Consider the following 26,267-nt stretch of genomic DNA (forward strand, 5'->3'; position numbering starts at 1 on the left):
AGCATGTACTGAATTTCCTTCTGAACTTGAGTCAGTTTCTTGGGATCAATGAAATAAAGGTTCTGTTTAATGGAAGGGGTCTTACCTACTGCCACATCATGCAGGGTTAAGGTGGTAGACAGGACGTTAGCTGGCTTATGCCCTATTGCTCATTTTCTACAGTTACATTGCTCTCGGTTGATTTATCATTTGAAGATGTGTTATATAATTATTGAGTACTTCTACAAGGCAAAGTCTTTCTACAGCCTTGTCTACATCACAGACGATTCCTGATTTGAGTTTTTAAACCCACGGAATTCAACAGTTTTAACAAATATCGTTCTGATATCCGTGGGAGGGGGTGAAAGTAGACTGTACAAAGATCGATACGGCTTCCTGCAGCATTGCTGCCTGTACTGTACTACCCTCCTCTTTCCGTCCTCTGGCTGACCTGCTTAAAGTGGAGGCCGGTTCTGCGTCTTTGAGACAGCAGGCGGCGGTGTAGAAGGAAGTCAGCGCGGTCTCCTTCCACCAACTCTGAGCCCCAGCTGGTGCAGGAAGGTGCTTCCTTGTCTCCGAGCCGCCAGATGGCGGTGTTGGTGAAGGCAGGTTCCTTATCTCCGAGCCGCCAGATGGCGGTGTTGGTGAAGGCCGGTTCCTTGGCTCCTAGCCGCCAGATGGCGGTGTTGGTGAAGGCCGGTTCCTTGGCTCCGAGCCGCCAGATGGCGGTGTTGGTGAAGGCCGGTTCCTTGTCTCCGAGCCACTAGATGGCGGTGTTGGTGACGGCCAGTTTCCTGTCGCCCAGCCGTCAGATGGCGATGTTGCTGGGGGTTGGCTTTGTCGGTCCCTCCTGCCTCTGATGTGTGTCGGCTCCTCGGTTAGTCTGAATGTCGAGCGCGGCTTGTACCGAGAGAGGGGGAAGCGGAGCGGCCGTTGCTGGGCGTGTGGCGTCGAGTGACCGGGTCTGAGAGCGGAGACCCCGGGCCGTAAGAGGGAGACCTTGCGGTTCCGGTGATGAAGGAGTGCGAGTACCGGCAAATCGCGCTGGGGCCCGGGAACGGCTCCACCTTGGTCCCGGCCTCAGAGAAGCAACGGCGCCGGCGGAAGTGGGAGTCGTTTGCGGGAAGAAACCGGTTCTTCTGCGATGGGCGGTTAATGAGCGGGCGGCAGAGCGGCGCTTTCTGCTTGACCCTGGGCCTCATCCTTAGCACCAGCGGCCTTTTCTTCGGTTTTGAGTGAGTGCGTCTCCTGTTTTAAGTTGCATCGCTGCGGGAGTCGATCTGGAGATAGTCACCTACAGTCAGTGTGTGTTGGTCTGGGAAGCGTTTTGGAGATAGTCACCTACAGTTGCCATATAAATACCGTGGCTACAAGAGCAGGTCAGAGGCTAGGAATCCTGAGGCGAGTAACTCACCTCCTGACTCCCCAAAGCCTGTCCGCCTTCTACAAGGCACAAGTCAGGAGTGTGATGGAATACTCTCCACTTGCCTGGATGCGTGCAGCTCCAACAACACTCAAGAAGCTCAACACCATCCAGGACAAAGCAGCCCGCTTGATTGGCACCCCATCCACAAACATTCACTCCCCCCACCACCGATGCACAGTGGCAGCAGTGTGTACCATCTACAAGATGCACTGCAGCAACTCACCAAGGCTCCTTAGACAGCGCCTTCCAAACCCACGACCTCTACCAACTAGAAGGACAAGGGCAGCAAATGCATGGCAACACCACCACCTGAAAGTTCCCCTCTAAGTCACACACCATCCTGACTTGGAACTATATCGCTAGGTCAAAATCCTGGAACTTCCTTCCTAATAGCACTGTAGGTGTACCTACCCCACATGGACTGCAGCAGTTCAAGAAGGCAGATCACCACCACCACCTCAAGGGCAATTAGGAATGGGCAATAAATGCTGGCCTGGCCAGCGACGCCCACATCCCATGAATTAATTTTTTAAAAAGTCAGTGTGTGTTGGACTGGGGTTGTTTTGGGGACAGTCACCTACAGTCAGTGTGTGTGGGGTGTGATGAGCTGGATCTTGAGTTGGTGGATTTGAGGTGTAGGATCTGAGGGTGCTTGAGACGAAGAGCGTGAGTATCTGATCCCCACGATGTCTGGGAATGGACTATGCAAAACAAACTCAGTAGATACTCTGGATGCTGGAAATCTGAAATAAGAACAGAAAATGCTGGAAAATACTTAGATCAGACAGCATCAGTGGAGTAAGAAGCAGGTCGATGACCTTTCATCAGAATTGGGAAAAGTTAGAAATGTTTAACAGGTTTTAAGCAGGTGAAAGTGGGGAGGGTGGGCAAAGAACAAAAGGGTAGGCCTGTGAGAGGGAGGTGGGCAGGAGAGATTAAATGACATAAGGGTTGGTGATGCAGGGCCAGAGGGAGTGGTAATGGAACAAGTAAAGAAAGAAAAGAAGTGTCTAGAGGCGCTGTCAATGCCATCAGAAAGCAAAAGCAAGGGAAAAATAAGATACAAACTGAAACCTGCAAACAAAATGGGGCCAGTGATTACGATCTGAAATTGTTGAACTTGATGTAGAGTCCGGAAGGGTGTAAAGTGCCTAATCAAAAGGTGAGGTGCCATTCCTTGAGCTTACTTTGAGCTTCATTGGAACGTTGCAGGAGGCTGAGGACAGTGTGAGAGCAAGATGGAGAACTAAAATGACGAATGATCGGAAGCTCGGGGTCTTGCTTGCAGACTGAACAGAGGTGTTCCGCAAAGCAGTCACCCAACCTGCGTTTGGTCTCCCCAGTGTAGAGCAGACCGCACTGTGAGCAGCAAACTAAATTGAAAGGAGTATAAGTAAATCATTGTTTCACCTGGAAGCAGTGTTTGTGAACTTGGACGGTGAGGAGAGAGGAGGTAAAAAGACAGGTGTATCTCCAGGTGCCATTGGAAGGGGAGTGGGTGTTGGGGGTGACTGAGGAGTGGACCAGGTGTCGAAGAGAGAACAGCCCCTTTGGAATGCTGAAAGAGGAAGATGTGTTTGGTGGTGGCATCATGCTGGAGGTAGCAGAAATGGTGGAGAATGATCCATTGAATAGAGGCTGGTGGGTTGGAAGGTGAGGACAAGGGGAACCTTGTGTGTCATTTTAATTCCCCACCTTGATCTCATGCTGACCTTTCTGCCCTTGGCCTCCTGCAGTGTTCCGAGGAAGCTTAACGTAAGCTCGAAGAACAGCACCTCATCTTTAGATTAGGCATTTTACAGCCTCTGGTCTCAACATTGAGTACAACAATTTCAGATCATAACCTCTGTCCCCATTTTGTGTCCTTTTTCTTTGCAGGTTTCAGTTTCAGTCTCGTTTTTCCCTTGATTTTGCTTTCAGATGGCAGCGTTCGTCATTCAACCATTGACACGTTCTGTAGACACTTTTTTCGTTTCTTGGCCCATTACCATTCCCTTTGTCCCTGTACCACCAACACTTTTCTCAGATATTTTCACCTTGTTGACAGTTTTATATTGTGCATTTCTCTCCAGACATGGGTTGATAATCTGTGTCAGTCAGTGCCTTGCTCCGTGATTGCCAATGCTTGGGATGATCTCACTGACCTGTGACTCGCCCTCCTGAGGAAGTCTCCACAATATCAGGAATTGCTAGCTGCCTGTGGTTTACTGGCATTGTGTCATTAATTGCATTACTGGAGATATAACTGAGTGTACGAGAATTGCTTGTCCCAGCTGAAATGCTGCATGCCACGTGGTGTCATGTGACTTTCAGTTCACCTGCACAAGATGACGATTGAATCGGGTGGCAGTGTTAATCTGCAGTGTTGGTGCCTGTCGGTTAGTTGTATTGAATCTGTTGCTGCTGCTTCGGATTTTTGTTGTTCGGCTGCTCACTGCAGAGTTGCAGATTTTTAGATTAGAAATGCAATTTTTTGAAATGTTAGTTGGTGAACCTCGCATGGCGAGACACTGACTGTGCCCGGCACAACACTGCCTTATCATATTGCTTGACTATGCGGGGCCGTACCTATGGTATACTAGAGTAGCCAGTGGGGAGTGTAACTCAGTTTGAATGTCTGCTGTCAGAGAAGGACGTTGCAGAGCTCAATGGAGGGTTGTAGAACTTTATATCAGAATTATAATTTTTTGAAATGTTAGTTGGTGATACTCAAACTGCCTGTGCCAGGTCCACACTGCACGATGCTGCCTATGCCTTGCGCAACACCTAACTAATTTTGTCTAACCATGCAGAGTTATACCTATGATATGCTAGAGTGAGCAGACTCAATTTGAATGCTTGCTGTCGGTAAAGGATACTGCAGAGATTGGTCAGCCTCTGTTTTATTCATTAGTGAAATAATCAGGATCTTGTCTGAACTCCGATCCTGCTATTCCTTTCCCTCCCTCAATCATGTGCCCCTGGAGGAGCTGCCTCTTGAGGCTGTGGCAGCGTTAGCTGCCTTTCCCAAGCAATGCTTCATCATGTGTGAGGTGAGAGACTGAGTATTGCAGAATATTTAACCATGGAGGTTGGACCTGTTCTCACTCTCTTAGTGATTCAAGCAGAGACCGGTCAACTTTATGAATGGATTAGAGGGGTGGCTAAAGGGATCTTGGGACACAGCAGGCTCATGGGATTAGGATACTGTTTGGAGGATAAACACTAGCTCAGAATTATGGACGGAATGACTTGTTTCCATGTTGTAATTTCTGTGTAACGTTCCCACACTGGCCGTAGCAACAATCTGACTGATACAACCCTTCCCAGAGGACAAACAGAATCCCGCCCTGCTGCTTCATCTGTGATCAGCTAACAGAACAGACAGGCAGGGTAACTGATCCTCTGCCCTGCACAGCCCACTTGCACACTGAGAAATTGGGAGGGCCCCGGGACAGGTGACATGGGAACCCCTCCAAGCATACAGAGTAAAATAAAATACACTCTGCTGGTAATGAGATGTACCGGGTCACTCTAGTGAATTTTCTCAGCCAGGACAGGAAGCTGCACTGTGGTGCTTGCTGTGGACTATGAGGAGGTTTTATGTAGAATGGTCTGAGCTTCTACTCACACCTCCCTTCAAACTTGTAGACAGTTTTGTGCAATTCTGCTGTTTAGTCATTGCAAGGGGAGAGGTGACCCCCACTGTTCACAGAGTTCCAAGGTTCGGCAGGACCTGTGTCTGGGACTGACTGGTTCCAATGCTGCATTAACTCTGGCTGGAGAACTACAGACAATTTCTTGATTCTGTATACTGCAGTCACTTCCAGATGTACAAAAAAAAAATCCATCAAAACTTCATATTGTGACGCCTAAAGGAGGAGGTTTCAGCTGTAACTCTCCCGCTGTAGTGAGGCCAGTCCAGCACTTGGAGGGCAGGTACAATACAGCTGAGATACAGAATAAAGCTCCCTCTACACTGTCCCAGCAAACACACCCGGGGCAGGTACAGCACGGGTTAGATACAGAGTAAAGCTTCCCTGTACACTGTCCCATCAAACACTCTCAGGGCAGATATAGCACCGGTTAAATACAGAGTAAAGCTCCCTGTACACTGTCCCATAAAACACTCGGGGCAGGTACAGCACAGGTTAGATACAGAGTAAAGCTTCCCTGTACACTGTTTCATCAAACACTCTCAGGGCAGATATAGCACAGGTTAGATACAGAATAAAGCTAGAATAGGCACAATAGACCGACGGGCTCCTTCCTGCTTGTGTGGTTTTGTCAAGCATGTTACCCAGTGACCTCTGTATTTTGTTTTGACAGCTGTCCTTACCTGACGGAGAACCTAACTCTGGCCATTCCGATTATCGCGGGGCTGCTGTTTGTGTTTGTGGTGAGCGCCTTGCTGCACACGAGTTTCAGTGACCCTGGGATCCTGCCACGAGCCACACCGGACGAAGCAGCTGACCTGGAGAAGCAGATAGGTAGCTAACTGCCTTATAACTTAGGTAACTGACTGCTCTGATTGACCTCCGAGTGACTGAGGTGACAGGGCACCGGAGTAAATGACTGTGCAACCTGCATTCCAGCATGGCACTGGAGGGCTGGAGTACAGAGAGGTGGAAGTTATGTTAGTTATGTAAATCCCTGGTTAGACCTCATTTTGAGTACTCATTCTGGGCAGTTCACCTCAGGGAGGATATATTGGCCTTGGAAATGTTGCAGTGCGGAGTCATCAGAATGGCACTGGGGCTAAAAGGGTTAAATTATGAGCACAGGTTGCATAGGCAATGCTTGTATTCCCTTGAGTATAGAATATTAAGGGGTGATGTAATTAAGATGTTTAAGATAATTAAAGAGGTTGATAGAAATAAACTATCTACCCTATTTCCTCTGATCATTGGTGGCTGTACCTTCAGCTGCCTGGGCCATAGGCTCTGGAATTCCCTCCTTAACCCTCTCTGCCTCTCTTCCTTCCATTAAAATGAGCCTTAAAACCTACACTTCCTCCCTAATGCCTCCTTATGTGGCTTGGTGTCCACTTTTGTTTGATAACGCTCTTGTGACATTTTGCTGTTTTAAAGATGCTTTATGAATACAAGTAGTTGTGAGTCCTGAACAGGGGAGCATAACCTTAAAGTTAGAATTAGGCTGTTTGGGGTAATGTTGGGAAGCACTTCTTCACACGAAGGTTAGTGGAAACCTGGCCTTCTGTTATGATGCATGAGAAACCCATGTCCCAACAGGGGACATTACCTTCAGGAATGGAGGGAAAGGGCAATTGGGAGGAAATTGCTTCTAAGCCACAGAAAAACTGAGCTCCTGCAGTTTAAACCATCCTCAGGTTCTAGCAGGGTGAACCCCTAAGCCCAGTACACTACAACAAATCTTGCTCCTTTCTTTTCTTTTCCAGATAACTCTGGGGGATCGGGTTACCGCCCCCCGCCTCGCACAAAGGAAGTGGTGATCAACGGGCAGACAGTGAAGCTCAAATACTGCTTCAGCTGCAAAATGTTCCGGCCTCCACGAACATCACACTGCAGCCTGTGTGACAACTGTGTGGGTGAGTGCATGGTGAGGGCAGGCCTGAGTAGGAAGCTGGGTGAGGGCAGGCCTGAGTAGGAAGCTGGGTGAGGGCAGGCCTGAGTAGGGAGCTGAGTGAGGGTAGGCCAAGGGCACAGGGAAGCCCCTCTTTGTGTTGGTGTTGACCCGTTGCTGGAATCCAGTGCCACGGACCACAGATGCCAGTGGCCCAGCTGGTACTTTGCCCCAGTGAATGGCCAGACTCTAACGCATTCAATCACAGCCTGGCCTGACCCTGTCCTCATCAGATGCCCTCCATTCACTTTCCAGCAATCAACGATTATGATCGAGCTGATTTGCCCTTGCTGAACCCAGAGGTGAAAATGTTAATTTCACCTGGCTGAGATCGCTGGACTTTAACAGGGCATCAAACCTGGCACCTTGTGTGTGTTTCTCAGTACCTCAGCATCATCTTCACCTATTAGGCTGTGGGTGGAAATCCATCTAAAGCTCTTGATTCGACAGCATTTTATCTCCAAACATCGTCTATCAATTATACAAAAGTGAAATACTGCAGATGCTGGAAATCTGAAATAAAAACAAAATGCTAGAAATATTCAGGTTAGGCAACATCTGTGGAGAAAGAAACAGAGTTAACATTTCAGATCTATGACCTTTCATCAGAACTGGAAAACTAGAGATGTAATAGCTTTGAAACAATGACAGAGAGAGGGAAAGAGGGAAGGGGAGGAGAGTCTGTGTTAGGGTGGTAAGCAGGAGAGATTAAAGGACAAAAGGGATGATGGTACTAGGCAAAGGGGATGGCAGTGGGATAATTAAAGAAACAAAAGATGCATCTGGAGAAGGTGTAAAGGGAATAACAAAATCAATAGCAAAAAAATAGGGGTAGTGATTATGATCTGAAATTGTTGAACTCAATGTTGCACCAGGAAGGCTGTTAAGTGCCTAATTGAAAAATGAGGTGCTGCTCGGAGAGGTCAGAGTGATAGCGAGGCGGATAATTAAAATGACTGGCCTCCGAAAGCTTGGGGTCATGTTTGTAGACTGAACGGAGGGTGATCAAAGTGATCACAATCTGTGTTTGATCTCCCCAGTGTTGAGACTGTATGTGAGCAGCAAATACATTGAAAGAAGTAGAAGTAAATTATTGTTTCACTTGGGAGGAGTTTTTTGGGGCCCTGAACAATGGGAAGGGAGGAGGTAAAAGATAGGGGGGGTTGTTGCATCTCCTTTCCTTTCACAAGAAGGTGCCATGAGAAAGGGAGGGTATGTTGGGGCTGCTTGATAGTGAACCAGGGTGTTGCGTAGGGAACCTTCCCTTCAGATTAGCATGGAAAGCGTGGGAAATGGGGTAGTCATGGTCGAGGGTCCTGTCAATCACTGGAGAGGAATCCTTGGTTGAGGAAAAAGGAAAACTTATCGCAAATACTGGTATGGAAGGCAGCATTGTCAGAACAGCGATGGAGAGAGAGAAACTGGGGGAATGGAATAGAATAGAGTCCTTACAGGAAGTGGGGTGGGAGGAAGTGTAGTCAAGGTACCTGTGGGAGTCAGTGCACTTATAATGGATATTGGTTGATAGCCTAACCACAGAAGTCGAGGAAGGAAAGACTCTGAGCCGTGCGAAGGTGAGAAAAGTTGGAAATTGAAAGCAAAATTGATTAAATTTTCTAATATTGAATGAGAGCAGGAAATGTCACTGATACAGTCAAAGGAGAAGTTGTTCAATGTGAGAACAAATTCAAATAAGCAGAGGAGGGTGGTGGTGAATGGGGATTGGTTGGGCCTCTGTTGAGGAAAGCAGTGGAGGGCCCTCAGGCCCTCCTGATGGGGGATGGAGTAAAGGCCGGCTACCTGACCCGGACCTGACGACATGTTTGGGCCGGGTTGGGTTGCACTTCTGGGTCCAGCATTCGGGCCGGGTCGGACACGCTCTATCACAGGTAAGTGTCTCCAATGTTAATTTAGTTTTTGGACTAGAAAGGTGGTTTTGTTAGTTATTTTAAGCTTGTGCAGATCAGCAACAAAGTGAAAAATGGAAGGTAAGTTAACTGATGGTCAGGTCAGGCGCGGGTAAAAATGGAAGGACTCTGGCCAGGTCGGGCTCGGGTTGTTTTTTTTTTTTTTGCAGACTCAAGCTGGCCTTTAGGATGGAGTTGTAGAGGAATTGGACGTCCATGGTGAAAAGGGGACGATTAGGGCCAGGAAGCTTAAACTGATGGGCAATGTCGGAAGAGTCATAGAGTCGTACAGCATAGAAACAAACCCACCGCGTCCATGCCGACCATAATGCCTATCTATACTAATCCCACCTGCCTGCATTAATTCCATATCCCTCTATGCCTTGCTCATTCAAGTACCTGTCCAGATGCCTCTTAAATGTTGCTACTGTTCCTGCCTCCACCACCTCCTCAGGCAGCTCATTCCAGATACCCACTATTCTTTGTGAAAAATATACCCCTTTGATCCGCTTTAAACCTCTTCTCTCTCACCTTAAATCTATGCCCTCTAGTTTTAGTCACCCCTACCATGGGAAACAGACTCTGGCTATTTACCCTATCTATACCTCTCATAATTTTATATACCTCTATCATGTCCCCTCTCAGCCTCCTTCGCTCCAGGGAAAACAGACCCAGCCTATCCAATCTCTCTTTATAACTTAAGCCCTCCAAACCAGGCAACATCCTTGTGAATCTTTTCTGCACCCTCTCTAGCTTAATCACATCTTTCCTATAGTGTGGCGACCAGAACTGCACACACTACTCCAAATGCGGCCTAATCAACGTTATGTACAACTGTAACATGCCATCCCAACTCTTGTACTCAGTGCCTTGGCCAATGAAGGCAAGCATGCCATATGCCTTCTTCACCACCCTGTCTACCTGTGTTGTCACTTTCAGGGAACTATGTACTTGCACCTCAAGGTCTCTCTGCTCAAGAACACTCACCAGGGCCCTGCCATTCACTGTTTGTGTCCTGCCCTGGTTTAACTTCCCAAAATGCATCACTTGTCATGAATGTGGGTGGGATCTTCGATGACTTGTTTTTCTCAACCTTGGGTTTTGAGAGCTAAAATCAGCTGAGGTTCTAACTGCTTCTCACTGTGCAGTGGTCTGCTGTGGAATAGGAGGTGGCTGGGTTGGAAGGTCACTGTGAAAGCTCACGTGTGACGTCTGGGAGGCTGACTGTGGAGCCCCAGTATTGAATTCCTCTGTCTAGAGAGAAGAGGGTGATGCTACGGCGAGTGTTTTATTGTACTACTGTGAACCTTTGTCCATCTTTTGCAGAGCGATTTGACCACCACTGCCCTTGGGTCGGAAACTGTGTCGGGAAAAGGAACTACAGATTTTTCTACATGTTTCTACTCTCACTTTCCTTTCTAACTGCTTTCATTTTTGCCTGTGTGATAACTCACCTTACACTACGTAAGTCCTCCAAAGTTTGCCTTGGGACATTTTTATTACTTTAAAGGTGCTATATAAATGCAAGTTGTTGATAAAGTGCAATGTAAATCAAGGCAGAGGCCAGGCTAGGATTGAAGACTTTCCAAGAAACAGGGTAGGATGGAGCTGGTATGTGAATGAACTGGCCTTGGAGACCAGGTTGGGAGGCCAGTGTGTGGGTCAGTTTCCTATCTGAAATGAGGTGGAAGGGCCATGGTGCGAATTGCCCCTCTCCCCAGTAGAAATTAGGTTACGAATACTCTGATGAAACGAGTGAGGGTCACTTATAGTTGGTGCTTTGCTTCTTGTGCAAACACTGCCTATGGCGAGTTTCATCATCGCGTGACTCAGGAGCCTGTGACCTGGGCCAGTGTGGGGGGAGCATGACCCAGGTAAATCTTTACGCTTACAGTCTACCTAGGCCAGAGCTTTGATGCCACCTGGCTGGAAGTTTACACACACGTGAAGGACGGGCATGAGGAAGTTACTCTTTGAATGGGTTTAAACAATTTGCACCAATTGACCTCCCCAAGGAGTCTGACCCAGAGTTTAAGCCTGTTACCACGGTTACTGCACCGTAGCTGTATGTTGTCAGCATGGGGAGTCCACACTGCACTAACTTTTCTCGTTTCATCTCTAGGATCCCAGAACATTGGGGTATTAAATGCACTCCAAGAAACTCCAGCTAGATATCCTTTTCCTTGCTGCTGCATGGTGTCACCAGCATAGCTGTCCACTTTGGAAGGGAGTCATGTGATCGGGAAGGGGAGGCTGCCAGTTTAACTGCATTAAATTCTGATTTTTGTTTTTCATTTTCTCCCATCTGAAGGCACTGACTCACTGGGGTCTTGCTCCACGGGCACTGACTCTCACTGGGGTCCTGTTCCACGGGCACTGGGGTCGCATTCCACGGGCACTGACTCTCACTGGGGTCTTGCTCCACGGGCACTGACTCTCACTGGTGTCCAGTTCCATGGCACTGACTCTCACTGGGGTCCTGTTCCACGGGCACTGGGGTCGCATTCCACGGGCACTGACTCTCACTGGGGTCGCGTTCCACGGGCACTGACTCTCACTGGGGTCGCGTTCCACGGGCACTGACTCACACTGGGGTCGCGTTCCACGGGCACTGACTCACACTGGGGTCGCGTTCCACGGGCACTGACTCTCACTGGGGTCGCGTTCCACGGGCACTGACTCTCACTGGGGTCGCGTTCCACGGGCACTGACTCTCACTGGGGTCCTGTTCCACGGGCACTGGGGTCGCGTTCCACGGGCACTGACTCACCAGTTCTACAGGTTTTGTCTGTTGTGCAATACCACAAGTGCCAGTTTTATGTGAGAGTCTGGATAGCGAGAAATGGTAGAATGCTTGAGGATGTCGAGTGCTGTCCTTGACTCTGTCCATGCAGGAGTGACTGGAAGTGGGGATGCTGTCTGATTGCTCCTTCTGTCCTAGGACACTGAGTCTAGTTTCTAATGACTCACCAGCTGAATGAGTGAACGCAGCCCAGAACTGTGATAGAACCTGGCACCTTGGGCCCTGTATGTTTCAGTAGTTATACTGGATGGTACTAGGCTGGTGGAGGGGCGGGCTTTGTACTTTTGTACTTTTTTCAAGGTGAACTGGTAGGTATTGCGGGGGGGTGTGGTCTTGGAGCAGGTACTTTGCCCAGGGTTGGCTACAGACAGTGCTTGCAGAGGGCTGAATACAGCTCTACTATTTTTTCCCCCTCCCTCACCAGGGAATTGTTAATATAAAGGAAAAAAGCAACAACAGTGAAACTGCTGGAAGAATCAGCTGTGAGCAGTATGAGAGACTGCATGGTCGGAGACCTGAAGACCAATTGAGTGGGCCATCTGTGGACAGTGGGTGATGCATGTGGGGAGGGGACAGGGAGGATGGATAGTGGGTTGTATTTGGACTCTGTGATGATCTTTTCCTTGATTCCACTCACCGCACTTGAGCTGGTGGTCTGTTTTTTCTCCGTATGGTCCATTCTGGGCCTCTCAGGGTTCCACACGTATCTGGTGGCTTCCAACCTGACAACAAATGAAGATGTGAGTAGACTGACTCCTGTGTGAGCAAAACCAAACTTGGTGACGGGCCTTGTTAATTGTGACCTTTCTTGTTATTGTTCCATCAAGACAATAGGGATGGAGTTGCCCATATGATTCCATGTGATCAGTTAAATGGGCCACAAAAGAGCACCCAGCCAACCCTGCCTTTTTGCCATTAGAAAGGAGAACGGAAGGGCCAACACACATCTACTAGCCAGTTCCGTTTAATACACACCGTCACCCTGGTATCCAGTCCCATTTAATACACACTGACGCCCGGGTATCCAGTCCCGTTTAATATACACCGACACCCGGGTATCCAGTCCCGTTTAATACACACCAACACCCTGGTATCCAGTTTCGTTTAATACACACCGACACCCTGGTATCCAGTTTCGTTTAATACACACCGACACCCTGGTATCCAGTTTTGTTTAATACACACCAACACCCTGGTATCCAGTTTCGTTTAATACACACCGACACCCTGGTATCCAGTTTCGTTTAATACACACCGACACCCTGGTATCCAGTTTCGTTTAATACACACCAACACCCTGGTATCCAGTTTCGTTTAATACACACCGACACCCCGGTATCCAGTTTCGTTTAATACACACCGACATCCCGGTATCCAGTTTCGTTTAATACACACCGACACCCCGGTATCCAGTTTCGTTTAATACACACCGACATCCCGGTATCCAGTTTCGTTTAATACACACCGTCACCCCGGTATCCAGTTTCGTTTAATACACACCGTCACCCCGGTATCCAGTTTCGTTTAATACACACTGACACCCCAGTATCCAGTTTCGTTTAATACACACCGTCACCCCGGTATCCAGTTTCGTTTAATACACACTGACGCCCGGGTATCCAGTCCCGTTTAATACACACCGTCACCCTGGTATCCAGTCCCATTTAATACACACTGACGCCCGGGTATCCAGTCCCGTTTAATACACACCAACACCCTGGTATCCAGTTTCGTTTAATACACACCGACACCCTGGTATCCAGTTTCGTTTAATACACACCGACACCCTGGTATCCAGTTTCGTTTAATACACACCGACACCCTGGTATCCAGTTTCGTTTAATACACACCGACACCCTGGTATCCAGTTTCGTTTAATACACACCGACACCCCGGTATCCAGTCCCGTTTAATACACACCGACACCCCGGTATCCAGTCCCGTTTAATACACACCGACACCCCGGTATCCAGTCCCGTTTAATACACACCGACACCCCGGTATCCAGTCCCGTTTAATACACACCGACACCCCGGTATCCAGTCCCGTTTAATACACACCGACACCCTGGTATCCAGTTTCGTTTAATACACACCAACACCCCGGTATCCAGTTTTATAAATCCAGGAACTTTTGATTTGTCAGAAGTTGTTCTTTTATAACTTTGTTTTTGCCATTATTGCCTGTTGCTAAATGTTTCTGATCATTTTTCTCTGACGCAAAAGTGTACAAAAGGTATGGATGAACTTCCTGACTTTCACTGTTGAAGTGGAGCTTGTTTTGTTCTGTGGCTCGATAGACAGTATTAAGCTGTCCATATGAATGGGCAATTAAAGCTGCTCATTAATGTGTGGAGCCGATCAGTGTTCACTCAGTGGTAACATTTTGAGGCCGCTCACCAAGCACTGGGAGCCTCAGGCATGACTGCAAGCTACTGTCCTGGTTTTGCTAGGAGAGATGAAGCAGTACTAATTATAATGCCGTTGCACATACATGCCTCAGCTTCCAGAGTTCCGTTTAATTTGCTGGTTTACTGGAGTTAATAATGATATGGATTGAATGTTAGCTTGTTCCTAATATCGCAGAGTTAGCGGTGCAGTAGGTGATTGTACCTCTAGAATGTGAGTTTGATTCGCATATTGATGGGATGAAAGTCAGTCAGCTGGGCTTGCTCGTGCTCTGTTGGTAGGTCGGGCTCGCTTACTTTGCTTGCTCTCTGTCAGTCTGTCTATTTTAACTTAAAGTAAAGCAGGGATGAAAAATAAATTGACTGCAGTAAATTGGGCTGGACAGTTAATGGGTGAATATGCAGACCAACAGCAGGAAGTACTATTAGGGTTAGAGTTTTATACAATGCAGAACCAGCGCATGCCCCTTGCACTACTCCTGTAGTTAAGCACTGATGATCAACAAATGAGTTAACGGACAGCATCAAAATAAAAGAAAAAGCTGACACAAATGCAAGGAAAAGTAGAAATCTAGCAGACTGGAGGAGCTATAAAATGCAACTAAAGAATACAAAGAAAGCAGTAAGAGATGCAAAAAAGGGAATATGAAAAAGAAACTAGCAAGGGATATTGAAAATAACAGCAAAGGCGTTTATAAATCTATTGAAAGAGAGTGTGGTAAGGAGCAATGTTGGGCCCATTAAAGGTGGATGCAGGTGAGACTATAATGAAATGGCAGACTTGTTAAATGAGTAAGTTGTATCCATTTTCACAATGAAAGAAAGGGACAAAATACCAACGGTACAAAGAAACCTAAAAATAAGTGAAGGGGAGAAACTTAGTAGGTTTAATACGTAGATTTAATGTGTTTTTAAAAAAAAATTCTAATGGTGAAAGTAATGGGACTTAAGATAGATAAATTACCAAAATCTGATCGTTTCCACCCTGAGTGAGCACTTGGCCAAGTATCAGTAATCAGAGAGTTGGCATTTCTTAAGGATTGTTTATGTCTGACTAATTACATTTTTGAGGTCACTAACAATGTGGACATGAGAATATCTAATGATGTCGTAATGCCTTCTGTAAGTCAATATAGACATAGGTTCCTGATTCCCATCACAAGGCTGCACCTAATTTCACTCTGATTGAGAATTTCAGAGAAACCATGGAGTGGCTTGTATAGGAAATGAAAATGTCACATTGATGCAGGAGTGGCTGCAGATTTAGAGAAATGCAATGGGAACTGCTGTTCTTGATCTGTGTAGAGCTAAACTCGTTCCTTCTGTGGCATCCCTGTGAGTGTTCAATGTGACAGCATAAAGGGAGTTTTTCTCTGTATCTGACCCATGCCATACCTGCCTTTGGAATGTTTTATGGGACAGTGTAGAGAGAGTGTTTGTATGTACCCCTTGCTGTATAAGGATGACACTGAATGTAAAGAGGATTATATGCTTCATATCCCTGAACTGTCACCCGTCACTTGACTGGAGTGATGTATCCCTAGGGTGATGGCCTGCCAGCTGCTAACCGGTTTGTACAGAGGGGAGAGCTCTGCAAAGAGGCATTGGAGAAAAATGAGTTTAAAAGCAGAAATTGTGACATGAATGTTTTGATGTTGGTCATCCTATAATGTCATGTGCTTCAATGTTTTAACAGATTAAAGGCTCGTGGTCCAGTAAGCGAAGCTCAGAGGAAAGCACGAATCCCTACAGTTACAACAGTATTGTCACTAACTGCTGTGCAGTCTTGTGCGGACCAATGCCACCCAGGTAAGGACAGAAACCTGCTAACTCTCGCTCTCTCTGTCTATGTTTGTGTCTCGCTCTCCCTCCAACTCCCCCCATTGATGTTTCTGTCTCTGTCTCTCATTTTGTTTCTCACTCTCATTACCCTTCTTAGTGTGCATGTCTCTGCCCCCTGTCCCTTCCTTCCTTTTTGCTGATCCCTGGTAAATTGGACAGCCTGTACTCTATGTGCAATGCTGCCCAGTGCTTTGTGCCATAGGAACATAAGATCGTAAGAAATAGGAACAGGAGTAGGCCATTTGGCTGCTCGAGCTTGCTCCACCATTCAGTAAGATCATGGCTGATCTGATTGTGGTCTTAACTCCACTTTCCTTCCTGCCAGCCCCCATAACCCTAGACTCTCTTGTAGATCAAAAATCTGTCTAACTCAGCCTTGAATATATTCAATGACCCAGCCTCCACTGCTCTCTGGGGAGAGAATTCCAAAGATTAACAACCCTCTGAGAGAAGAAATTCCTCCTCATCTCTGTCTTAAATGGGAGACATCTTAATTTGAAACTGTGCCCCCTAGTTCTAGATTTCACCCATGAGGGGAAATATCCTCTCAGCATCTACCCTTCAAACCCCCTCAGAATCTCTTATATTTCAATAAGATCACCTCTCATTCTTCTAAACTCCAATGAGTATAGGCCCAACCTGCTCAACCTTTCCTGATAAAGCAACCCCTTCATCCCAGGAATCAACCTAGTGAACAGTATTGCAGCACAGTGGGATTTGTTCGGTATTTCCTGCTGCTCTGGTTTAATGGTCAAGTGTTGGAGCTCTTGACAGTCGGAGTTTTTGACTTTGAATTGGAGGGAGAACCAGGTGCTTATATATTTTTGTATTTCTGCACCAGATGAACTTTTAAAATAGCAAATATGTTTGATAGCTCTTGAATTAAAGGATTGACTGAGGAAAAGAATAAATTGCAAATACTTGTGGTATCAATTCCAACAGGCCCAAAGGTTTAATTAAACCTAGAGTGCAATGCGCTTGTGCTGTCTTATCAGATGACAGCGACCCCTCTCCTTGGCCTGTCAGCACTGCCTTCTTGCTGCAGATGGTACAGTGTATCAGCACTGCTCCTTTCTGCAGACACTGCCCCCTCTCCCTAGTGCATCAGGACTGCCCCCCCACCCCCTGCAGACACTGCCCCCTCTCCCTGGTGTATCAGTACTGCCTCCCTTTGCAGCTGCCTTCCCACCTCTGCAGACGCTCCCTACTCTTGCCAGTGACTACTTGTGAAAATCAAATTTAAAACAGATACAAAGATTTCTTTCTGTGGAGAGTGGTAAATATCTGGAATATTTGCCAGGGTATTAAATACACAATCATTAGTGGAGTTCAGGCTGGGCAAGTTGAGGCATGAGCTTCTATGAAAATGAAGGGAGGGCTTCAATGGGGGAATTGGGATACTGGAAGGATGGGATTCTATGGAGATTTGGAGTATTGGAAGGATGAGCTTCAATAGGAGAGTTGGGTATTGGACGGATGAGTTTCAATTGGAGAGTTTGGGTATTGGAAGGGTGGGTGTCTATGGAAGTGTTGGTATTGGAAGGATGGGCTTCTGTGGAATAGTTAGGGTATCAGAAAGATGGGTTTTAATGGAAGAGTAAGGGTAGCAGAAGGATGGGGCTCATTGAGGGAGTTAGTACATTATAAGAATGAGATTGAATATCTGAATGGTCTTTCTGGTCCTGCTGTTATTCTAATGGAGAGAATTTCCAAAGGAATGTCCCAGACTATATTTCCGGACCTGTTTAGCCAAATTAAGCTTGTATGAGTATATTGACCAGTGCTTTGATATGTTCATTGATGCATTGCTGCAGATCTGTCACTACTTTTTCTCTTTGTTCCCCAGTTTAATTGACAGGCGTGGTTTCTTGGACCCAGACACAATACAGCTGTCTGGGCACCAGCATAAAGTTTCTCAGGGAGCGAAAACAGAAGCCAACCTGGTAGGAGGTGACGCCTGATGATGGTGTGAATTAATGCCATGCCTGTCGTGTTTGAGTCCACCTTCCCTCATGCATCTACCCATTTCCCTCTTACCCATAACCTCACCCTGAGCATGAGCAGAAACAGAGGCTACCTGGGGTGGGAATATTTAGCTGCCTGACTCGGTGACATTTTGTATGCAGTTCCCGTGGCTGGAAATGTCACTTGAGCCAAGCTCTCAGAAACAGATAGACTCCATATGTACAAGTGTGTGGGTGCTGTGAAGGATCAGCGCTGGACTGTGCTGCGAATGGGCAGTAAGGACCATGGGACTTGTCATTGTCTGCACTCATCTGCCTGATCAGTTTGGGGACATTTCTTTGGAGTTCCTCTCCATTACAATGAAATAAAAGCAGGATCATCCTGCTGGAATGAGCTAACACGAAACGCTGAAGGCAGCTGTGTGTTTAGACACAGCGTAGCTACTGTTGATGCTGAATCATGTTACTGTTACAGAAAAGGAACTAGTGTTAAAGGGTTATGTTGCATTTGAAAGGGGGAGGTGGAGCCTGAGGGTGGAAGAGGCTATCCTTTTAATCCAATTATGAGCCGCTGAGTTGCATCATTTGCTTCAAAAGGGATTGAGAGTTGATGAATATCATGTGATTGTTACTGTGGGTTGGCACTGCCCAGCAGAAATCAGAATATTCAGGCTCTGTTCATTACCCTGGGCACTCGGCATTAATGTGTTCTGGGTGTTTGAAGGGAATGGACCCAATAAAACACTCCAGGGAAGAGCTGTTGCAGAGTGTAGGTGAGCGTTACTACAGTCTGAAATCTGGTGAAGGTTGGGTCAAAAGGCCTCTATCTGTACCACGGGATGAGGCTGCAGGATTGAAAGTTGCACTCCAGGATCCTACCTGTGCTTTCAACACTATCTTTGCCCATTTGCATACCGCAATGAGAATTGCACAAGAAACCTCCTGCCAATTTGTTCGACCGTGTTGTATTATTTTCAAATGTTTTGTTTAAATCCTCTGTGCCAGCATGCTGTCTGTACAGAGAATGTTATCTAATTATTGCTGTTTTTTTTCCCCATAAACTTGTATTTATAATAAAATCGGTGCTATCCATCTCAAATTCTCCCTTGGTGAACTCTAAGAAATAAAACTGGAGTTGGATCACAGGTTGTGAAAGGGAGTGGAGAAATTGGGATAGACAGAGCTGGCTGGCGTCTGAGAAGATAGAGATGGTTGGTTGGAGTGTTCAACTGTATTATCGTGCATTCTAACTCTGCTCTCGCAAGCTGTATGTTTCTTGTTGACGTTACCACATTGGTTTCCCTACAATACGTGCTTCTGTCAACGTGCTTTTGGGGAAAGAAAGGCAAAATCTGAGGCGTACCATCTGAATGGCAAATACTGTCCAATCTGGAGATATTCAGGTCTATTTTCTGACTCCAAAAAAGGCTTTCCCTGAATTAAAACTGGTGCAGATTCCCTGATGTCTGCATTGGTAAAAGGACTGCCTAAAGTGGTGCAAAGCAAACAGAACAAAAATGGCCCTGTTTCCAACCCTAATTTGTGCTGATTTGGCTCATTTCAGTTGAGGCTACAGTTGGCCCAGGATCGCAAGGAGACAGTCAGCCAGGGTTCACACTCCTGATCACAATCCAGTGACCTTTTTGAAGTGTGTGTGAGTTGAAAAAGGCTGGAATCGTGTTCAGTTGTGATGTTCCCCCACGGTTGAATAACCTGCCGACACTCATGATCTCAGTTCACATGATGAATGGCTCTTGAGGAACACAAGAAATAGGAGAGGGAGATGGACCATATGGCCCATCAAGCCATTGAGAGGAGAAAGCCTACACCTTCAAGGGGATAAGAGGGAGGAGATCTGTTTTAAAAAAAAAACAGAAATCTTTAGGTTTGGAGGAAGGTTGATGTCTAATACTAGTGACATTGAAGTTGCAGAGACCTGAAGCAATTTGACAGAAGGAGTGATGTTGCCCTGATGAAGTAAATGAACTGCCTTACAATCAGGGTTTAAATGAAGATCAGAGGCCCAGTGAGTACACAAAGCCTCAGTGGCAATCTGACCCCCATGCTGCCAGTGGTGACCATCTGTCTCAACCCACAGTCCTCATGACACAAGGTGATGTTGTCTATTGGGGGTGGGGATGAACTCCATTACAGCATGGAGACGAGGCAGCTGGGTCTGTGATGGCTGAATAGAGGGCCAATGGTGGCTAATCAGTAAGAGGCTTGGGATAGGATGTGAGGTTTGAAGCTCAGCTCCAGGTCATATAGGACACCACAGCTGTGCACTGTTGGGTTCAGCTTGAACAAGAGGGATGTAATTGGGGACTAAATACTGGGAGGGGTGGGGGGGGAGGTGAAGATGAAGATCACTTCAGGTTTACATGTGTTGAGCTGGAGAAATTGTTTGCTCATCCAAGATTTCATTTTGGCCTGCAACAAATTCAGAGGCAATAATGGAACACAAAACACTGGCTCCCCATCCCTCTGAGTCAGTCTTGGGGTTAGGCCTAGTGTGGTGGCCTATACAGGTTTGCTAGTAACTAAGGAATTCAGGCAGAATCCAGTTTGATTGGAGGTGGAGATCTCTTAGCTTTTGGACCGATGGGCTCTTGCTTGAACTGTTTCATACGATAGAAGGACATTACTGTGTTTTAATTCTTGGGATGTGTGCGTCGCTGGCAAGGTCGGCATTTATTGCCCAACTGTGGTTGCCCATGAGAAGTTGGTGGTAAGTCACCTTCTTGAACAGCTACAGTCTGTATGTTGAAGATGCTCCCACAATGCTGTTAGGTCAGGAGTTCTAGGATTTTGACCCAGCAAAGATTTTTTTTTAAATTTCCAAAATATACTTTATTCATAAAAATCTGTAAAAATTACATTACCAGTTTCAAACAGCACCAAGTCAAAAAAAACAAACAGTGCAAAGGAGGTCCGTTTGCTTCATTACAATCATGAGTTGCCTCACAACCCTTCCATTTCACATTTGTCATGCCAATTACATTTTTACATTTTACAGCAAATGAAAATTTTCCCGATACAGTTCGAGGGGTTTCCAGCAAAGATGAAGGAACAGCAATATATTTCCAAATCAGGATGGTGTGTCATTTAGAGGTGAAAGTATTCCAATGCACCAGTTGCTGTAGCCCTTCTTGGTCGTGGCAGTCACAGGTTTGGGAGTGTCATTGAAAAAGCCTTAGCGAGTTGCTGCAGTGCATCCTGTGGATAGTACAAACACCCGCCACGGTCGGCTGGTGGTGGAGGGAGTGGGTGGTTAAGGTGGTAGATGGGGTGCCAATAAGTGCACTGCTTTGTCCTGTAGATTGTTGAGCTTTTGAATGCTGTTGGACCTGCACCCATCCAGGCAAATGACAAATATTCCGGCACACTTCTGACTTGTGCCTTGTAAGTGGTAAAGAGGCTCTGGAGAGTCGGGTGGTGAGTCACTTGCCACAGAATATACGAACATACGAATTAGGAGCAGGAGTCGGCCACTGGGCCCCTCGAGCCTGCTCTGCCATTCAATAAGATCATGGCTGATCTGATTGTAACCTCGATTCCACATTCCCGCCTACCCCCAACAACCTTTCACCTTGCTTATCAAAAATTTATCTACCTCTGCCTTAAAGATATTTAAACACTCTGCTTCGACTACCTTTTGAGGAAGAGAATTCCAAAGACACCCGACTCTGAGAGAAAAAATTTCTCCTCATCTCTGTCTTAAATGGGCAACCCCTTATTTTTAAATAGTAACCCCTAGTTCTAGATTCTCCCACAAGGGGAAACATCCTTTCCACATCCATCCTGTCAAGATCCCTCAGGATCTTATGTTTCAATCAAGTCGCCTTGTACTCTCCTAAACGCCAGCGGATACAAGCCTAGCCTGTCCAACCTTTTCTCATAAGACAACCTGCCCATTCCAGCTATTAGTGTAGTAAACCTTCTCTGAAATGCTTCCAACGTATTTACATCCTTCCTTAAATAAGGAAACCAATATTGTACACTACTCCAGATGTGGTCTCACTAATGCCCTGTATAACTGAAGCATAACCTCCCTACTTTTGTATTCAGTTCCCCTCGCAATAGACAATATCATTCTATTAGCTTTCCTAATTACTTGCTGAACCTGCATACTAACCTTTTGCGATTCATGCTGTAGGTCACCCAGATCCCTCTGCGTCTCAGATCTGTGCAATCTCTCACCATTTAGATAACATGTTTTTTTATTCCTGCCAAAATGGACAATTTCATATTTGCCCACATTATACTCCATTTGCCAGACCTTTGCCCACTCACTTTACCTATCTATATTCCATTGTAGCCTCCTTATGTCCTCTTCACAACTTACTTTCCTACCTATCTTTGTGTCATCAGAAAGTTTAGCAATCATACTTTTGGTCGCTTCATGCAAGTCATTTATATAAATTGTAAAAAGTTGAGGCCTCAGTACTGATCCCTGCGGCACACCACTCGTTACATCTTGCCGACCAAAAAATGACCCACTTATGCCTACTCTCTGTTTCCTGTTCGAGAGCCAATCTTCTATCCATGCCAATATGTTGCCCTCTACACCATGAGCTTTTATTTTCTGCAGTAACCTTTGATGTGGCACCTTATCAAATGCCTTCTGGAAATCTAAGTACAATACATCCACCGGTTCCCCTTTATCCACAATACATGTAACTCCCTCAAAGAACTCCAATAAATTGGTTAAACAGGATTTCCCTTTCACAAGACCATGTTGATTCAGCCTGGTTACCTTGAATTTTTCTAAGTGCCCTGCTGTAACGTTTTTAATAGCTTCTAGCATTTTCCCTAAGACAGATGTTAAGCTAACTGGCCTGTAGTTTCCTGCTTTCTGTCTACCTTTCTGAATAAAGGAGTTACATTCGCTGTTTTCCAATCTAATGGCGCCTTCCCCGAATCTAGGGAATTTTGGAATATTAAAACCAACGCGTCAACTATCTCACTAGCCACTTCTTTTAACACCCTAGGATGAAGTCCAACAGGACCTGGAGACTTGTTAGCTGTCAGCTCCAACAATTTGCTCAGTACCACTTCTCTGGTGATTGTAATTTTGAGTTCCTCCCTCCCTTCCATTTCCTGATTTACACCTATTTCTTGCATGTTACTTGTATGCCCTGTAGTGAAGACCAATGCAAAATACCTGTTCAATTCATCTACCATTTCCTTATTTTCCCTTATTAATTCCCCAGACTCGCTTTCTGTAGGACCAATGCTCACTTTGTTAACTTTTCTTTTTTAAATATCTATAGAAACTTAGTATCTGTTTTTATATTTCTAGCTAGCTTTCTCTCGTACTCTAATTTTTCCCTCCTTATCAATCCTTTATTCATTCTTTGCTGTTTTTTATATTCTGTCCAATCGTCTGACTTGCCGCCCATCTTTGCACAATTATTTTTCTTTAACTTTGATACTATCTTTAACTTTTTCAGTTAACCACGGATCGTGGGTCCTCCCCTTGGAATTTTTCTTTCTCGTTGGAATGTATCTATTCTCTGTATTCTGAAACATCCCCTTAAATGTCTGCCATTGCATCTCTATTGACTTATCCCTTAACCTAATTTGCCAGTTAACTTTAGCTAGCTCTGCTTTCATGCCTTCATAATTGCCCTTATTTAAGTTTAAAATATTAATCTTGGACCCATTCTTCTCTCCCTCAAACTGAATGTAAAATTCACTCATGTTATGATCACTGTTGCGTAGGGGCACCTTCACTATGAGGTCATTAATGAATCCTATCTCATTGCACACTACCAGGTCTAGTATAGCCTGCTCTCTGGCTCCAGAACTGCTGTTCTAAGAAACGATCCCGAAAACATTCTATGTACTCCTCATCAAGGCAGCTTTGCCGATCTGATTTTTCGAGTCTTTATCTAGATTATAGTTCCCCATGATTATCACTGTACCTTTCTGATAAGCTCCCATTATTTCTTCCTTTATACCCCGTCCTACCGTGTGGTTACTGTTAGGGGGCCTGTACACTGCTCCCACAAGTGACTTGTCTTTATCATTTCTCATCTCAAGCCGCTTCTGCATCCTGGTTTCCTGAACTTAGGTCATCCCTCTCTACAAGAAGGCATATGGCATGCTTGCCTTCATCGGTCGGGGCATAGAGTATAAAAATTGGCAAGTCATGCTGCAGCTGTACAGAACTTTAGTTAGGCCACACTTAGAATATTGCGTGCAATTCTGGTCGCCACACTACCAGAAGGACGTGGAGGCTCTGGAGAGGGTACAGAAGAGGTTTACCAGGATGTTGCCTAGTCTGGAGGGCATTAGCTATGAGGAGAGGTTGGATAAACTCGGATTGTTTTCAGTGGAACGACGGAGGTGGAGGGGCGACATGATAGAGGTTTACAAAGTTATCAGCGGCATGGACAGAGTGGATAGTCAGAAGCTTTTTCCCAGGGTGGAAGAGTCAGTTACTAGTGGACATAGGTTTAAGGTGAGAGGGGCAAAGTTTAGAGGGGATGGGCGAGGCAAGTTCTTTACACAGAGGGTGGTGTGTGCCTGGAACTTGCTGCCGGGGGAGGTGGTGGAAGCAGGTACGATAGCGACGTTTAAGCGGCATCTTGACAAATACATGAATAGGATGGGAATAGAGGGATACGGTCCCCGGAAGTGCAGAAGGTTTTAGTTTAGGCAGGCATCAAGATAGGGCGGCACAGTGGCGCAGTGGTTAGCACTGCAGCCTCACAGCTCCAGGGACCCGGGTTCGATTCCGGGTACTGCCTGTGTGGAATTTGCAAGTTCTCCCTGTGTCTGCGTGGGTTTTCTCCGGGTGCTCCGGTTTCCTCCCACAAGCCAAAAGACTTGCAGGTTGACAGGTAAATTGGCCATTATAAATTGTCACTAGTATAGGTAGGTGGTAGGGAAATATAGGGACAGGTGGGGATGTTTGGTAGGAATATAGGATTAGTATAAATGGGTGGTTGATGTTCGGCACAGACTCGGTGGGCCGAAGGGCCTGTTTCAGTGCTGTATCTCTAATCTGCGCAGGCTTGGAGGGCCGAATGGCCTGTTTCTGTGCTGTACTGTTCTTTGTTGTTCTTTGTACTGTGCAAATACCATTATTAATTAACAGAGCCACCGCTCCACCTTTTCCTAGCTTCCTGTCCTTCCTAAATGTCATATACCCTTCAATATTCAGACCCCAATCTATGTCATCCTGCAGCCATGTCTCTGTAATGGCTATCAAATTGTACATATTTATTTCTATTTGTTATTTGTTATCTACTTATTTATTTCTATTTCCAGCCTCTGACCTGCTCTAGTAGCCATGGGATAATATGGCTGGTCTATTTTGTGTTTCTGGTCAATGGTAATCCCATAGAATGGTGAAGTTGGGGGAAATGTTGATAGTAATTCCATTGAATGTCAAAGGGAGGTGATTAGACACTCTTGGAAATGGTCATTGCCTGGCACTTGTGTGTCTGAGACTGAGGCATAAGGGCAGCACCTGTGATGCTAAGACTCCACAACACAGTGCGGAACAGACTGCAGGGGATGCTGATAACTGCAGCTTCCTTTGAAAATGTTTCCTTTCTTCCTGACCCTCTTACTGCAGGTTCAGCTGTAATGGACTCTTTGCAGAACCTTAATCTGCTGTGACTTTATGACCCATTTATTTGAGACTGTTCGAAGCAGAGATGTGCATTGTCCCTAGTAGTGATTTATTTTACTACCAACAATCTGCCTTAATCACTATATAGTGCAATGACAGCCTCATTGGTCTGAGTTTCCTGTCTGGACACCAGCTAACACAAAAATAGGGGAAACTGGTTCCATCTGTGAACTATAAATTCATTTTAAGCTCTCCCAATTTCTCTCTATGGCACTGAATTGTGTTGAGGAAGAAGGTCCCAGGTTTGTTCCCTTCCGTTTGCTGGGTTAGTTGATGGCAGTAGAATGCTAGAATTGACCTTGGCAGCTGTGGGTTAGGGAAGGAAGAAATCACCCACAGTTTCTGCTCCTGACCACTGCATGGCCCTGGTGAGGACAGGATCAAGGCCAAAATATCCAACTGACACGACTGACATCTGAAGAATGGCCAGTTGTACGAGCTACTGGAAATGTGTTTGAAGCTTGTGGAACTGCATCTCAGCAAGAGAATTGTTTAGATTGAGTTGTCGAATGACTCAGTGAGCTGTATCCTGTGGTTTTCAAACTATTACCGTTTATTGGCTAAGTGAACCTGAACAAGAGGGAATGTTTCTTGGGAAGCGAGTTACGTATTTATCAGGATTCTGCTTGTTATCGGGCTTTCATCCAAACATCTTTCCCCGTCCCCATGTACTAGAAGAATTCACTGTACTTTCAAATGGGAGCATTCAAG

The 26,267-nt window shown here is 46.1% G+C and overlaps 1 protein-coding gene across 1 annotated transcript in view; it reads left to right on the forward strand.

Moving 5' to 3' along the window:
* Positions 1-832: 832 nt before the first annotated feature.
* zdhhc18a (zinc finger DHHC-type palmitoyltransferase 18a) overlaps positions 833-26,267 on the forward strand; it is a 37,848-nt gene continuing 12,413 nt past the window's right edge. The window contains exons 1-8 of the mRNA XM_068011434.1: positions 833-1,214; positions 5,714-5,874; positions 6,804-6,953; positions 10,222-10,359; positions 11,018-11,066; positions 12,336-12,438; positions 15,802-15,914; positions 17,794-17,890. Of these exons, the coding sequence (XP_067867535.1) occupies positions 994-1,214; positions 5,714-5,874; positions 6,804-6,953; positions 10,222-10,359; positions 11,018-11,066; positions 12,336-12,438; positions 15,802-15,914; positions 17,794-17,890 (1,032 nt within the window). The 5' untranslated portion in view covers positions 833-993. The remainder of the gene's footprint in view (positions 1,215-5,713; positions 5,875-6,803; positions 6,954-10,221; positions 10,360-11,017; positions 11,067-12,335; positions 12,439-15,801; positions 15,915-17,793; positions 17,891-26,267) is intronic.

Source organism: Heterodontus francisci, chromosome 31 (genome assembly GCF_036365525.1).
Source record: "Heterodontus francisci isolate sHetFra1 chromosome 31, sHetFra1.hap1, whole genome shotgun sequence".
In the NCBI taxonomy this organism is placed as follows: domain Eukaryota; kingdom Metazoa; phylum Chordata; class Chondrichthyes; order Heterodontiformes; family Heterodontidae; genus Heterodontus; species Heterodontus francisci.